At 43.9% G+C, this 14,657-nt stretch overlaps 1 protein-coding gene across 1 annotated transcript in view; it reads left to right on the top strand.

Moving 5' to 3' along the window:
- The window catches only part of pmfbp1 (polyamine modulated factor 1 binding protein 1), a 177,305-nt gene that overhangs the window by 20,840 nt on the left and 141,808 nt on the right, over positions 1 to 14,657 (top strand). The window contains exon 2 of the mRNA XM_084061712.1: positions 11,965 to 12,071. Coding sequence (XP_083917838.1) covers positions 11,992 to 12,071 — 80 coding nt within the window. The 5' untranslated portion in view covers positions 11,965 to 11,991. The remainder of the gene's footprint in view (positions 1 to 11,964; positions 12,072 to 14,657) is intronic.

The following is a 14,657-nucleotide window of genomic DNA, read 5'->3' as shown; positions in this document are numbered from 1 at the left end:
GAAATGAAATGACCCTTGTATATGTGACTATTTTTGCCAAAACAAAGTTACTCTTTCACTGTGTCTTTATGAGTGCCTATCTAGGGGGGGGGCGTGCTTTGATTTAATTGATTTTGACTGTAGTTTGTCAATTGTAAGCTCCCTGGCATACAAGGCATAAGAGGTAGCATATATATACTGGAGTCAGTTAAGGGCTTAGCATATATACTTGATATCATGTTGAGCTTTACATTACCAAATGCAAATGTAACAGAGTAGAACTGCCCAAGGACAAAGGGGAGTGAATGCACACACACACACACACGTACACGTACACGTACACGTACACGTACACACACACACACACACACACACACACACACACACACACACACGTACACGTACACGTACACACACACACACACACACACACACACACACACACACACACACACACACACACACACACACACACACACACACACACACACACACACACACACACACACACACACACACACACACACACACACACACAAATTGTACAGTGTGTTATCTGACCATCGAGGGTAGAGATCAATTTTGGCTTAACAAGATCAAAGTTGTCAATCCCTAGTTCCAAGAAGGTTTAGTTTCAGGAAGGTTTATTTGTCACTCACTCACTCACAAGGAACAAGTAGCAAAATGTTGGTGCGTTATATCCACAAAGGTTGTGATAGTTTAGGAAGTTTAGGTGTAAGGATGATACCAGCAATTTTATTTGCACCCATTAACTATTCTTTATCTCTCTTCCAACTGTGTCCTATATGTTTGTCTTGTTAATTTCTCATCCCCTGCTCATTGCAAGTTCAATACCAGTACTTAGGTCCCTCTACATCAGTCACGGTGATATCGCAGCCTAGATCACCACCGCTCAATCTTTCTATGTCTGATTCTAGCTTCAGTCTCTCCTTACCTCTGCCTACACATGCCTGGCCAGACTATTAGCAGTATAAACAAAACTATATGGAATATTACTTTGCTCCCAAGCAAGATATCTTAGCAAACTACTGGCAGGATTGCCATGGAATTTCCAATCTGGGAACCCATTCGGTAAACGAAAAGGTAAATTAACAGATTTCTTTCCCTCCTTTAGTTATTGCCTCTAGGGGCACACCACCTCTTGTTTTGTGTAGAAAAGGGACCTCTGCTTGCCTCCTCCCCTTTCTTAGTCCACTTCCTCCCTGGGGGCTTCTGTGTTTATTCCTACCAAAAACAACATTACATGTTTAAGGCAGTGATGCTTACAGATTCTGCTGTTAGCAGAATCTGTCTTGAAGAGATTATGGAATTTCCTGTACACATTCATGCACCACTTGCACAAGAACACTACTTTGGTCCCAAACAAGAAGTCTCAAAAATATGTTTATGTATACAGTATATGTGTGTGATTCTGATTATCCATGGATCTCTCCTTCAACAGTAGCAGTAATGTCTCACTCAGAGGAAGGCCGTTAACGTGCCATGCTCTATAACTTGCCACCATCTTTTTTGGTAGGTTTCATTCCATTCACTTGGTTGCCCACTCCCCACTCTGTACTCTGCATCAGCTCCCCCTGTCTCTAGTCCTTTCCTTTTCATTACTTTATATTCCTCTTGCCCCCTTATCTGTCCCTACATTCCCTACAATCCCTCATTCACAATCTCCCACCATTTTCTCTCTCCTCTGACTGATTTTTGCTCATCCTCCTTTACCTGACCAGTGTGGCTCTGTGATGGCAGGCAGGCAAGAATGTGGTGTCGTAATGAAGCCAACAGAACCATAAAGACTCAGTCAGAAGGAAGTCTGGCTTTTTCCTTTTTTTTTTTTTTTTACAGGGATTGGCTAATGTCCTTGTCCACCACATTGAAAAGTAAAAAGAGAAATAGGCAATAGGCATACCATTTTAATGAACCACTTCGTCAGAGCCAATGCACAAAAAGAAGGCAGACCTTGAGAAATAGAAATGATAAAGGCACTGTTAGCTATAAAAGGCACATTTCCTCTTTCTGTCCTGCCTGTGATTGAGGAAATTCTCCAGATTTGCCCTGAAAACGCTGATGTCTTTAGCCTGGAGGAGTTAAAGGGGAATTTCGCCCGACGGTTTTCTTACCTTTTCTATGATGTTATGATATCCAAGGACGAGTGGTACAGTAGAAAAATGTCATAACTCCATCCCGGGTCCGCCGCAGCTAAAAACCTGTGCCTCTGAGACCCATGCGCCCCACCGGAAGTCTCGCTAGACGAGATTTCACGAAATCTCGTCTAGCGAGACTTCCTGTGGGGCGCATTCAATACACTGTGAACATCAGATCTCACCAAAAAAAAATATAAAAAAAGAAGCTATTAACATACACGATTTAGCGCAAGTCCCATAAATGCGGGTTTTTAGCTGCGGCGGACCCGGGACGGAGTTATGACATTTTTCTACTACACCACTCTTCCTAGGATATCACAGAAAAGGTAAGAAAACCGTCGGGCGACATTCCCCTTTAAGATCCCACTCTCATTACCCGTCTCTTTTGTCAATCATTTTCCAACAAAGAATTTTTAAAGAGACTGAACATAAGACAGGAGCAGCTATTGATGCTAAAGTCCGGTGCTTTTGGCCAGGTATGGGCTGGTCAGTCTGGAAAAGGCATAAGCTAACATGGGAACTAGCTCCTATGTTACTGTACTTGGGAATATCTATTAACAAGAATCATTACCTCTATAATATTGTCATAATCACTGCACTCCCTGTCCCCGACATAGGACACGTAAGTGTAAAAACACACTGTTCCATTATAAAGGTAGCAGTATAATTCACTGTGGTGTGTAAGTGTTATTCCACCGCCTTTTTGTTCCTCACAGCTTGCACAAAACATGGTCACAGGTGTGTGTGTGTGTGTGTGTGCGTGCGTGCGTGCGTGCGTGCGTGCGTGCGTGCGTGCGTGCGCGCGTGTGTGTGTGCGCTCGCACGTGTGTGCGCTCGCGCGTGTGCTCTGTGTGTGTGTGTGTTTATTTTGTCTTTGGTGTTTGGCTGCCTTGCGTTGAATCTTTTTTATTTATTTTTTTCATTTGCAGTGGTGGAGTTGAAACGATTTAGATTGGATGGTGGACAGCTCCTAGCAGAACATGTTAGTTTTATTTGCACCGAGGCCATGTATCAATGGTTTGAACAGTGCTCCTGAAAGCCTCATGCGTATAGTACTTAAACAGCTACAGATGCAAGTCCATTTGCTTCAGAGATCCCATTGTTTAAGTTGGCTACATCCTTTGAGTAGTTCTCATAACCTCAGCTGCAGGATTTGCCAAAAAGTCCTGAAGAAATGTCTCTTTCAATCCAATTAAGTCTGTCATTGCCCTTTAGCAGTAAAGTGTGGAGGCAGCAGATTTTTCTTTTCCCCTCAGCCAGTAGAGGTCATATTCCTGTGTGCCTGCATAGCTCTATTCTTATGAGTGGCTCTTGCCTTTTTTCTCATCACGCTCATAGCATCAGCTCATTTTGTGTGGGCGGGGCGGGCCGGTTTGAATCAAACGGGCGTCTCCTGACAGCACTGTAAACTGTGAGGAACACGCATAGGTGAAGGTTCTCATTGTTGGATCAGCACAGTGGTTTAACGGGACCCCAGTATTATTAGATCAGTATAGCAGATGGGCAAGGAAATGGCCCGTAGTGCTACGCAAGAATGCAAGATGCTGAGCTGCAGGGGACCGGTTTGGCAGCCATCGAGTACGAGAAGGATGCTATAGCAAACCAGAGAAACCACAGCGCTTAAAGAAACGGAACAGAACTAGAGTCAGCGTATTTTGTGATAGACAGCTAATCACAGAAGAGAGAGTGCCAGATAAAAGGGTTGGTAAAAATGAGGATATAGAACAGGGAACTAAAGATGGTGAAAGGCACGTGGGACAGCGGCAGCAGGCAAGCTTGTACTGCTGCAGTGTATAACAGTAGTGCAGGCGTGCAATGCCAAGCCGTCGCAGTACTCGGATGTAAAGTAGCTTGATTGGACGTGACGCAGAGCCGAGGCAAGGTCGCAAACCTCGTTTTGTAATGTTTACTATTACACAGCATCCACAAAAGACCATGTCGGAAGAAGTGGAGCTGATGATAGTCTGCATTTCAAAGCATGGGTACAGTGAGACTGGTGGTGGTAACTGCCTGCCGCTGTAATGAGAGTGAGCTGTCAGAGGCGCGTATGTAATGGCTCCCCTGCCAGCCGCCCAGTTCAGGTCCTATGGGACATAGCATAGACATGCCGTTTCTCTCATCCTCCTTCCTTCACCTCCCTTACCCGCCCCGCTTTCACTACCCTACCCTGACCTGCCTATACGAGGCCCCTTGCATATTTCTGTTCTGGCTTTCTCTTCACCCGTTAACACTGGGAAAGTGTCATTTTAGATTTCTTTGGATATTCAAAAATAGCAGATATACAAGCTCATAGCTATGAGCAGTGAACAGAGGATATGGGGATTCTACAAATGTCTTCTTTTTTTATACTTATGTTGCTATAATCAATCAGTGGTTCTCAAACTTTTTTCCTGTCAAGGACCCCGCAACATTATGTATTTATGATGTATCTGCGGACCCCCCTCCATCTCAAAATATTTTATTCCAGGGACCCCCACCAGAAGCAAAGATTTGAGTGAAGCATTTATATTTATATTCAAAGCAATCAAGCTCATAGCTCATGAGCTTGTATATCTGCTATTTTTGAATAGCCAAAAGAAATCTCAAATGACAGAGATACGTTCCCGGAGTGAATGGGTTAAGCCTGATTCATACTTGTCATACGATGGTGTCGCTTGCCGAAAATAACCGATCTACCAACTCACAATGTTGTGAGCTTGTAGATCTGATATTCTCGGGGAGTGACACCGTTATACAATTGAGTACAAATGATACATGCGAAACGGACTGCATTTAAAGTGCTTTACAATGTATTTTACATTCACACACATTCAGACATGGACGGTGGAGCAAACCATGCAAACACATTTAAAAAAAAACATTAAAAACAACATGTCATAGGTCTTGTTCAGGGACACTTCGACACGCAGCTAGGAGGAGCCGGTGAATTAACCGGGAACCTTCCGATTCCAAGGCATCCACTCTACCTCCTGAGCCACTGCTGCCTCATTTTAAATTAAGTATTGTGATTGCTTACATACACACACACACACACACACACACACACACACACTCACACTCACACTCACACTCACACTCACACTCACACTCACACACACACACACACACACAGAGCTTCTTAGTGGATGGAGGACATAGGAGGGGCCTTAGTTCCAAAGTCCCCAGGATGGCCAACTTGTCCTCTGTTCACTGTACAGTGATTCTCTTATGAGCACTGAATTGGCAGACCCACGGGAGGGGGGGTGGGGGTGGGCTACAGTATTTCTCTATATCTCTGACAGCTACAGTATGCTTTAAGGCAGTGTTTCTCATTTCCACCGCAAGGACCCCCAAAAAGATACGAATTAGGCCACGGACCCCCATTTGAAAAGATTTGTTTCTCACGTTATGTGTCATGAGCTTGTAGATCAGCTATGAGGGCTTACGTCTTAAAAAAAAAATTGTGAGCCCCCCAGACAGTTTTTAAGTTGCTTGATTGATTCAGTATTTAGATATTTGATATTCATTTAATCAGACATGCCCCCTTCCTATACAAACCCATTGTAACTTCAACTCCATTTTAACCATGGTAGATTATCAAAAACACCCGTCCTTGGTTCTGGTGACTGATATTGTCCTTCTAATACGTGAGGAGACCGTGTTTTTTCAATTCGTTTTTTCATTCATTTTTTATATTTTTGGGGGAAAATGAAAAAAATTAAATAAAATAAAAAAAAATCAATAAAATAAATGCAATTAAATATCGAAAAAACACGGCCCCCTCACGTATTAGGAGGGCAGAATGAGTCTCTAGAACCAAGGAACCAAGGACGGGTGTTTTTGACGAATCGAACATGTTAAAAATGGAGTTTGAAGTTATAATGGGTTTGTATAGGAAGGGGGCGTGTCTGATAAAATGAATATCAAATATCTAAATACTATATCAAGCAACTTAAAAACTGTCTGGGGGGCTCACAAAAGCCTGAGTAGACAATACAATGACCAAAAGTGTTTTTTAAAGTGAAATATCCCTTTAAGAACCGTTTGTTTGAATGGTTCATTCTGATTGGTCAATCACCATTATTCTTCAATAATGAGCGCTGCTGTCAATAACAGACCACTGCAGTCGACACACCTGAATAAAATTCATCAAAATCAATCAATCCACGGTGCTTGGTTGCCATATTCAACAAGGCAGGCAGCCATGTAAACAAACACACAATGTCATTTTACAGCTAAACAGTTAAATAATGTTTTTGAAAACGTTTGAGGCGAGAAATGGGTAATGCAGTACTAGAATATTGATTAATATTTGCCGGACTTTTGCGAGCTGACCTGTTGCACTGGATGCACCTAGCATAAAAATGTACTATATCTTTCTTTACCTTAAGCAATTAGATTATTTTTAAAATCAATTAAATAGTTTAATTACATTTTATGTCAATGTATTAATTGCTTTATTACATAGCCGTGTAATAATCGGGATAATGAATGGTGAGCAGGTCATTGTTTAGAAATAAACCTCTTTAAGGGTCATAAATACCCCTTCGCTTTGCGTCGGGGTCCTATCACCCTGTCGGGGTTTATTTCTCAACAGTGACCAGCTCACCATTCATTATACAGTACCTTGCTTATGTGATATTGTGATCTGACTACTACAGATGCCTTGCTTCCGTCCAAAGTTCATGTTGTTCCACATTCCCCAGGGGGTTTAATTGAAAACAGATAGCTTCAACTACTTAAGTAAATATTAAATATCTTGGACATTATCTCTCAAATGTCTCTTTTTATTCATTTTATTGTCCACCTTCAGGAAGGACCGCCCTCCACCATCAACCTGCTTCTTTGCACTGCTGTGGTCATGACAGTTCCGTCAGCCACTTTCTGCTGCTACTAATGACACCCTCATGCTGGCTTTAAAGGCACATTATCATATTTTGTGGGTTGATTGACAGTTGACCTTCACAGCAGTTTATAAAAAGCTGGTTAGTAGGAGCAGGTCACCTTGACCGATTCAGTGACTGCATATTAATACTAATCTGATAGAATTACCAGGAACCAATTAATCAGCGGACGCAGTACTGGGCAGTGATTAAAGAGATAGTAGGGCTTCTCAACTGGGCCAGGGCAGTACACGCGCGCACGCACGCACACACACACACACACACGCAGAGGTGTGCGGATTTAACTGTAGGAGTGTGTTCCCTATTGCCAGTGCCTGTGTCTGTGTGAAAGGCCACCGTGTCTGTGTGAAAGGCCATAAGGTGAAGCATCAGAGCTGTGCTGATGCATAGGTGAGGTTACAGTGCCCCAGCTCGGTCTAAAGCTGCCTCATTAGTTAGACAGACGTGGGAGGCACAGAAGAAGGTTATCAGCTGAGTTTGCAGATCAGGCCAAAAGCAGCACACTCTATTACAATAGAAAACCAACAGCCAAATTTGTTTCGATATGCGTTTTTTGGGGGGATATTTGGAGAGCTTATGACTTGGAGAGCTTAAATATATGACTTGTTTGAAGCCGTTATAGCGCTTTGCCGATATATCTGGTACCATGTATGCTGAAACAGTAAGTGTTTAGCATGTTGCTGTTTAGGGTGTTGCCTCTCTAACAACTTACTGAAAACTTTGTTACTTGTTTTGTTTGAGGTTTTGTCTTGACCTTTTCTGCATATAGGATGACGTGTACAGTATGAAGCAGTTTTCCCTTTCAGATCTGACACCAGTTCCTAATAGATTTATTTCTCATTAAAGGCCCAATGCCGGATTCAATCATAAACGAATTGGTAGCCTCACTAACAAAAATAGATGCATACATTATTTAAAAACATTATTTGCTATATGTACAGTATGGTCTGTAATGTTTTATGTTGTTTATATTAGGGGATACTTGTAAACAGTAGCATAAATCAAACCTATATTTTGAAATTATGATGGGGGAAGAAGGTTCCAAATAGTATAATATTTTCCATTTACAACTTTTCCCCCCAATTTATATGTTCAGACTCCCGAAATGGTCCTTTAATGGAAATAGAAATTGTTGTCACTGGCCCATTGGCTACTGGCCCTGAGGATATGCTGCATCATTGATGGAGGACAACTTGTTTAAAATAAGTTTAATATTTGCCATTTTATACTGTCATTCAGTGGTAGAGCATGGCACTACCATTTCTGTAGTAAGGCATGTGACTCCAGGGGTGGACTGATCCACCCATACTAAAAGTATACTTTTGAATTAAAAAAATTGCATACTATCTGCACTATATCACCTCAGCAAATGCATGATGTACTGCTGTCAAATTTCACTCCCTGTCAATGGTGAAACTCATCACCTCAGTTTCTTTGTTTCCTTTTCAAATGGAGCACCATACGGATGCGATCGATAATTCAACATTTTGATTGGAGAATGAGGAAATGAGGGCTGTGTTTGTTCAAAGAGAGATAACATTCCCAGACAGTATCCAGAGCACGGCAGAACAGCCGAGCAATATTACCTTGCACCGTACTGCATAATAAAGCGTCCCCTTATGCATATTAATGTGAGCACTCTGCATAATGTGCACGTCATGTGACTTTCGTAGCAGCACAGACACTCAGAGACACCCTATCGGTTTTCGCTGTACCTTGCCTGTGTTTCGCTGCTGTTATTTACGTCCACATTCCTCCATGCGGCGAGGGATCTCCCCCAACCTCACCCATTTTAACTCCTCCGCCCCCCAGCAGCCAGCCAGTTTCCCACACTCCTCCAGCCTTGCATATTGACACAGCTCCTTAAAAGCAGGTGCGTGATGCCAAACGAGGTCCTCGTTACCTCCCTCCCCCCTCGGTTGGTTGGAAGCTTTTGGAAGAACTACAGCGACATCTGCATGTGCCATGGTTACAAAGCGCCAGGCTGATACCCACCCCACAGCAGTGGGCTTCCCCCTGCCAGCCTGTTCACCCAACTGCACTGCCCCTCCTCCTTGCCACCCCTCCGGCACTCATTACTCAAATTACTAAACATGCCTAATTGTGTGGGGCGTGAAGCTCACTTCATTTGAATATTCTGTGCATGGCTTGGGGGGATTTGCCTTGTGTGGGGGCTGAATTGATTTAGTAAGTCTGGAGGAACGGGGATCCACAATTAGAAGCGGCAGCCGGCATGGCGCATAATTTTACCTGGAAATGATATTCTCTCTTGAAATCATATATCTCAAGAGAGATTGTTTTATGCATAACTGTTGTTTATTTTTTTTAGTTGAAAGCTAAATTTGAAAAGTTTAATTATTTTATTTATTTTTTATCAATGAGAAGCATTTGTTTTAGATAGAACTACATAGCCCTTTTAATGGTCACGGCAATACTGTGGCAATTGTATTCTGTTGAAATTAGATGGATGGTAAAGCGAGACAGAGTCATCGATTGGAACTCTAATTGGGCTCAACAGTGCACAGAGGGTGTCTTGCAATTAAATATGTCTATATACCCATGTATACACATAACTTTTTTGTGAATCTAGAAGCAACAATATAAAGTCATATGATGTTGTAAAAGTATATTATTTGAGCTTATTACTAAGGCCCCCCCCCTCTCTGTGTGTGTGTGTGTGTGTGTGTGTGTGTGTGTGTGTGTGTGTGTGTGTGTGTGTGTGTGTGTGTGTGTGTGTGTGTGTGTGTGTGTGTGTGTGTGTGTGTGTGTGTGTGTGTGTGTGTGTGTGTGTGTGTGTGTGTGTGTTACGTATGCGCACGTGTGTTGCGTGCGGGTGTGTGTGCGTGTTTGTGTGAACAATGTTCTTGTGTCCCCTCAAACAAAAGAAGACAGGCCCAAGGAGATGTACGGCGGGGGCAATCTCAATAATATCAACTGTCAATACAGTGCACTAATTACCTTCAGTGATTTAATATAGTCAAAGTCAGGGAAAGTGAACTAATTAACACAAGCAAATTAGCCCTGAGGTCAGAGTTGGAGTGGTTGTGTCTCTGTGTTGGAAGAGGTGATGGGGGGCATGGCAAAGGGCAATGACAGAAAGCCATGTTTAAAAATGTACTATTTAAATATATGCGTGACTGTACTTTTCGTTTAACCCTGTCAAGGGCCATCTGCCGAAAAACACGTTGGTTCTGATTCTACCAATAAATGTTGTTCTCAGTACTGCAAGTGTGGCTGGAATCGGTTCTTATCCTTTTCCTATGACAGAACAACCCCCCCCCCCCCCCATCCTTGTTGCCAGGTCCCAGTGCCATCTTATCCTGGTCCCTTAACCTGTATCCTGTCTTGCTCATGCACGACGCCACCTAAAACCATTACACCAGCTAGTACACAAAATGACACGTAATTGTCCAATTAAACATAGTTTTGTATCAATTACTTCAATTGTTCACAGTAAACGTAAACACGTTTTTCAGCCGCAATTGAAAGAAAAAGTAAAAAAAATAAAAAACATTCTCATTTCTGTGAAAACGTATATAAATGATAAAGATATATTTTTTTAATACATCCGATAATACTTAAGAATTCAGTATACATCCCGTTGTTCTACATGGACACATATACTGTATGAGTCCTTGCACAGGCTGTAAGGTGCTCAATTAATCCATGTCTAAAAAGGTTGAGCGCGCTCACTTTCTTTTTAATTAATGTTGAATTAAACAAATTGGCAAGTTGCCAGAAAGGCACACGGCTTTGAAGATTGCCATCGCATAATGACTTGCGCTTTTCTTTTTTTTTGTACACTTTGTGATCCTCCATTTCCACTCCCTCGCTCTCCGCTGCCAGTTGCCAGTATGCCTTAGCGATTTAATGATATGCAAATGAAATATGCATAAAACCATTCTGCTGTAGGATGATTAAGCACAGAGGACATTAGCCAGTGCTCGCCACAGTAGTCTGTTGTCTCCTCTCCATTCCGCTTCAGCCAGACACCAACACCACCGCGCTAATAAAGCCCAGCGCTACTAATGTGCAAACGCTAATGATTTGAATATCACCAATAATATCCAATTAGGAGAAATTAGATTCCAGACAGGGCGCTGCTTGCTCCAGTTTTGTAAGATCCAGAACGAGGGAAGGCAGATGTCTTCGTATGTGAGGGTTGATGCTGTAGCAGGCAGAGAGGAAAGAGACCAGGTTTTCCAGGAGGGAGCACTTGAACACTAGCAATGCAGGAGCTTTTCTCTGCTTGTTTGTGAGTACTGTGGCATTATTTGAATACTGGCATATAACGAAGGAAGAAAATGTACCCCTTGCGTTCTCTCTCTTACACACACACACACACTCCACCCCCAGTCCCTTCTGCTCTCTCTGGCAAGCCCTCTTTTTTTGTAATCCATTTTGTTTAATGAAGACGTGGCACAATTAACATCCCCAGTGGAATTAAAAAGGTTGATCATCCGAATCTCATTAGCTCCGAAAGATTATAATATCCACATGCGTTTCGCCAAAAAGGGTAACGGGCAGGCAAAAAAAAGAACCAAGAATTACGAATTAAATCGTTAATTGTTTTTTCTACGATCGCGTAATTAGCGATCGCCTTGAAGGTGCCCAAAAAGATGCCACCATTCAAAACAGCCCTTCCTCAGTGGTGGCAGAGTCACACTCTGACATCTTGGTAGTGCATGCCAAGGTAGGGTAGGCAGCACAAAGATCTTATAATCCCTCCCTTTGGATGACTTCTTCAATTATTCATATTCCACAACCATGCCCCCTTGTCCAACACAAATCCAAAGGAGAGAAATTAAAAAATAGCAATTAGAATAACAAGTGCTGGATGCCAGTGGCTGATGATTTCCTTCCCTCGTTAATTATTGTTTGAAATTTCCATGTGCATAATAAATGAAAACAAACTTAACAAAACCCTCCATTCTGTGTCTTTGCAGTGGCGCCCATCCTTGGCTCTGTGCCCGATGTTAGTGGACCTCGCAGAAGTCACCACGATGTTTCCCCGGACCCAGAAAACACCCCGACTCGCAACCCAAACCAGTTGGTAATTCAGTGTTGCTTCTGTTCCTGATAGTTTACTCCTTAGACAGTGCGAAGGGGGGTTGGGGGGTGGCGGGGGGAGTTGAAAGGGTGGAGTTTGTTTAAATTTGGTTGGTTGGTTGGCAAGAAGGTGGCAAAAAGAAGTATTGCGGGGGGATTGATGAGAGGGTGAGTGGGAGGGGAGGTTTCAAATGGTTCCCACGGCCCCCTACTCCAACCTTAGATGCAGACTAGCAGGGAGGGCACCTCCTCCTCAGTATCCTTGGTACTGGGACTGTATTCCTGTCCCATTGCCTTGTAACCCATCCACTGTGAGTCTGTTGTGCCTGTGCCATCCCCCCACCCCCCCCCCCCGCCTGCCTGGTTCTCTTAGTCCAGGATACTCCTTGGTGATTGTTGTGAATGTAGATAAATCTCTCATGAGTCTGCCTCGCTCGGCTGCCATAGCTTTTCTTGTTGTTGCTGCTGAAGTAGATTCTCATAATCGCAGTTTGTCTCTGTTTCGTTGCCAAGAAGTTACTCCCATCACAGAAAAAAACAAACCTGGACCAGTAATTGACACTTTTCGTCCACTGCCTAGATATGTGATTAATGTTCAAAACAAGTTCGTATTTAAGCAAGAGAGTTAATTCATTCCCGTCTGTCTGCTGATTCTAATTAGTTTTGTTGGTTCATTAGTATGCATCCTCATGTTGGCTGTTTTTTCTCTATCTTTTTGTGTTGGTCATTGTAAACAGCTGCTGTTGAGCTCTTGGCACAGTCCCTCAGGTCCATTATTCCTCCCTCCTCCTGTCACAGGCAGGCAGGCGATTGGCAGATTGGTGGCATCTCAGGCAGCAGTGCCTATGGTAGACATTGCTCACCAACGTGGCTGCCAGCCAACGCAGTGAGAGATGGCGTTTTACATTGGGGAACATGGCGTGGTAAAGGGGGGATGGGGGTTGGCACAAAAAGAGGCACCCGCTTCACACACTCCCCTTCCAATTGAACAGCTCGCCGCTTTTGTCTTGATTCGTCTTGTTGTTTTTGTAGTTGATTTTTTCTTCCTTCGTAGATTTTTTTTTCTGGATAATTTGTCTCGTTCCCTTTATCGAGCCTGTCGCGCTAATTAACGGAGCAAACTTTTGTTGTTCCAATTCGTCATTTATTGCACTGGATCGTCTTGGTTTTTTATTTTTGCATTTTATGAATGCCAAGCGTCCCGCGACGGGTATCCGATCGTGTTGATTTGGATCAGTTGTTGTCTACAATCTTCCTCGTCCTTCGCCATTTTCCCATGGCAGATGCCAATGTGTTCCCGTTGGCACACGTCTTGGCACGCGTGGCTCCTTGGGCATCCTCCAAAATGATTGCTTTCGCCCAAACTCGCTGAACGCCACCTAAGAGATCGTAGTGACATCACTCGCCGATATCCTCCAAGGGTACACCCTCGACTGCCCATGAGTGAGTTGGCATGGCGTCTACTGCCTAGCTGGCTGCCTGGCACAGGGAGTTGTGCCTCAACTGGTTAGAGAGAGAGAGAGAGAGAGAGAGTGAGAGAGAGTGAGTGGGAGGTGCTTCCTTTTGTGCCACCGCCACACCCCCCAGTTATCTCTAGAAAAACACAACAGCTCCCAAGTTTCTCTTGTTTTCATTTAATGATTAGCACCCCCTCCATCAGTCCCATGTGGCAGAGCCCCCACTTTCCTCCTCCTTTGCTTGGCATCCATCACTTTGCGATCGCCCGCTGTCCTCCATCTTCTTTGGTAAAAATATATTTATTATTGTTTCCTGGCGGATATCCATATCTTGCCCTTCCCAACATGGCTGACCAACCAACTAACCCGTCTGTCCAACTTGCCATCGATTCTCCCAGAAGTCCGCCAAGAGTACTTTTCAGGTCTCTCTTACACTTTTGGTCAGCAGATGTTCCAGTGTCGTCCACGATGGCGTTGGGCTTCAATGGACGCCAATTATCAATTGGACTTGCGTATTCGTTAAGAAATTTGCCACCCCCTCCTCAAAAACAAAAAAGAAATCTGCCCCACCCTGGCGCGGCACTAACCAAATTACGGCGGGATCCGTCGCCTCCCCGGGTAAATCTAACCACCTGCCCCCGAGAGCGAAACGCAAGTCCGCCGTGGTGCTACCACTGAATGGATGGGCACTGTGCCAACTCTCTGCCATCAACCGCATTTGCTGCTTGTTTGCCCATCCCCTCTCTGTCTCCTCTCCTACCCAACCTCCTCCTTGCCTGGCTTTCCTTCCACACCCACAACGCCCCCCCCCCCCCCTCTCTAAAACCCCCCTTTTGTTCTATGGGCTTGACATTAATTAACACATAGGTTAATTGATTCTATAAAGCTGATGAATTACGCTTAACGTTTCCTCATAGCCTTGCTAGCTGTGTTGCGCCCCGCCGCGCACACACTCTGCCTGGCACTGGATTGTGCCTCTGCTTTGCCCTAGCTCCCACATTGGCGCTGGTTGAGGGAGGAGAGAGCCTAGCCCTGCAGCCAGTAGCAGTGGTGTAGTGCTGCCGAGTGATCACGGTGCCCCTACCCCACTGTACACTGGGAAAGATCTTAGGCTGCTTATTGGACTATAGGCT

This window comes from Gymnoscopelus microlampas, assembly GCF_963454915.1.
Source record: "Gymnoscopelus microlampas genome assembly, chromosome: 1".
Lineage (NCBI taxonomy): Eukaryota > Metazoa > Chordata > Actinopteri > Myctophiformes > Myctophidae > Gymnoscopelus > Gymnoscopelus microlampas.
The sequence above is the reverse complement of the archived record's forward strand: the minus strand, read 5'-3'. Positions and strand labels throughout refer to the sequence as shown.